Below are 1,272 nucleotides of genomic sequence, written 5' to 3'. Positions count from 1 at the left end.
CACTTAAAATAGTATAAGATACTAAACTTGCCTTCCAAAATAGCCACACTTCATCCTTGAGGAAATGGGCCTGGTATTCAATCAGGACAGAGGCTCGGAATTCAAATCTGGCCTCAGGCACTGTCTAGCCACCTGACCCTGAGTAAGACCCTCCTCCCCCCTCCCCCCTTTGCCTTCAGTTCCCGAACCCCTCTGTAGGAGGCCCCACCCCTGCAGCCCCCCCATTCCCAGACCTCTCCCGCCCCGGGAGGCCTCTGCCAAGACAACAAAAGACACCGGGGGACAAGGACTGCGGGAAAACAAATGCTTTTTATTAACTCTGGAGCAGGAGTCCAGCTGCGGCCGAGGGGTGGGGGTGGGGAGGCTTTCTCCTCCTTCTCGTGGCCCGGACTCCTAGTCGTCCAAGTCGAAGTCGTCACGCTCGTTGCTGTAGTTGAGCACATGCCGCTTGATCTTGGACGAGTCCACCCAGGTGATCAGGTCCTCCATGGCGCGGGTGACCAGGCAGGAGGGATCGGTGACCACATGAGGGCCCACGCGTATGTGGCCCTGCTCCACGAAAGCGACGGCCGCGCGCAGGTGCTGCGCCATACGCAGCTTGACGAGCACGACGGGCAGGCGACGGCGGCAGAAGCTCGACGCCGTCACCGTGTCGCAGAGCTGCAGCGAGGAGCGGGTGGGCACCAGACCCATGGCATACAGCTTGCCCAACAGCGCGGCCGAGGCGCGCACGCGGAAGGGGTCGCGCTCGGGCAGGTCGCGCAGGCGGCGCGCCAGGTCGCGGACTGCGCGGCTCAGCCGGTTGTAGCGCGTGTAGTCCTCGCGCCGCTGCACGCGGTAGCGCCGTAGCACGCGCAGCTCGTGCAGGTTATGATCCAAGGTCTCCCAGTTCAGGAAGTCTACCTTCTTCAGGAGCTTCTGCTCATGGAACTTGAGCTTGCGCACCATGACGGCGACGGTAGCGGCGGCGGAGGATGCTACGGATGCGGAGCGGGAGCGGAAAGCGAGATCCGAGAGCGAGAGCGGAGAGCGAAAGATGCACCGATGCACAGACGCAGACCCGCCTGCTCTGTGCCGAAGCCAAAGCACTTCCGAGTCAGGCCAGGGGGCGGGCCCGCGGCCGACTCCCTCCTACCCATTGGTTGGCGGACGGTGTTGGCCACGCCCCCACCTCTTATTGGCCGAGGGAGAGCCATGCGCGCCGGTCTTTTGGGCTCCAGCTCAACTGTTTGCTTCCTGTAACCTTGGCGCGCCTGCGCCTTAGCATCCGTG

General features: G+C 63.1%; 1 protein-coding gene across 1 annotated transcript; it reads right to left on the bottom strand.

Annotated features, from left to right (window-relative positions):
• Positions 1–290: 290 nt before the first annotated feature.
• IMP3 (IMP U3 small nucleolar ribonucleoprotein 3) lies at positions 291–1,058 on the bottom strand. Its single transcript, XM_051973989.1, has one exon. It carries the CDS (start codon positions 946–948, stop codon positions 394–396), a length of 555 nt encoding a protein of 184 aa, XP_051829949.1. The 5' UTR covers positions 949–1,058; the 3' UTR covers positions 291–393.
• Between the last annotated feature and the right edge of the window lie 214 nt (positions 1,059–1,272).

Source organism: Antechinus flavipes, chromosome 2, assembly GCF_016432865.1.
Source record: "Antechinus flavipes isolate AdamAnt ecotype Samford, QLD, Australia chromosome 2, AdamAnt_v2, whole genome shotgun sequence".
Classification (NCBI taxonomy): domain Eukaryota; kingdom Metazoa; phylum Chordata; class Mammalia; order Dasyuromorphia; family Dasyuridae; genus Antechinus; species Antechinus flavipes.
This window is presented reverse-complemented; position numbering and strand designations above follow the sequence as displayed.

Coding starts and splice junctions, on each gene's coding strand:
- IMP3 (XM_051973989.1), bottom strand. CDS start 948: ATGGTGCGCAAGCTCAAGTTCCATGAGCAGAAGCTCCTGAAGAAGGTA.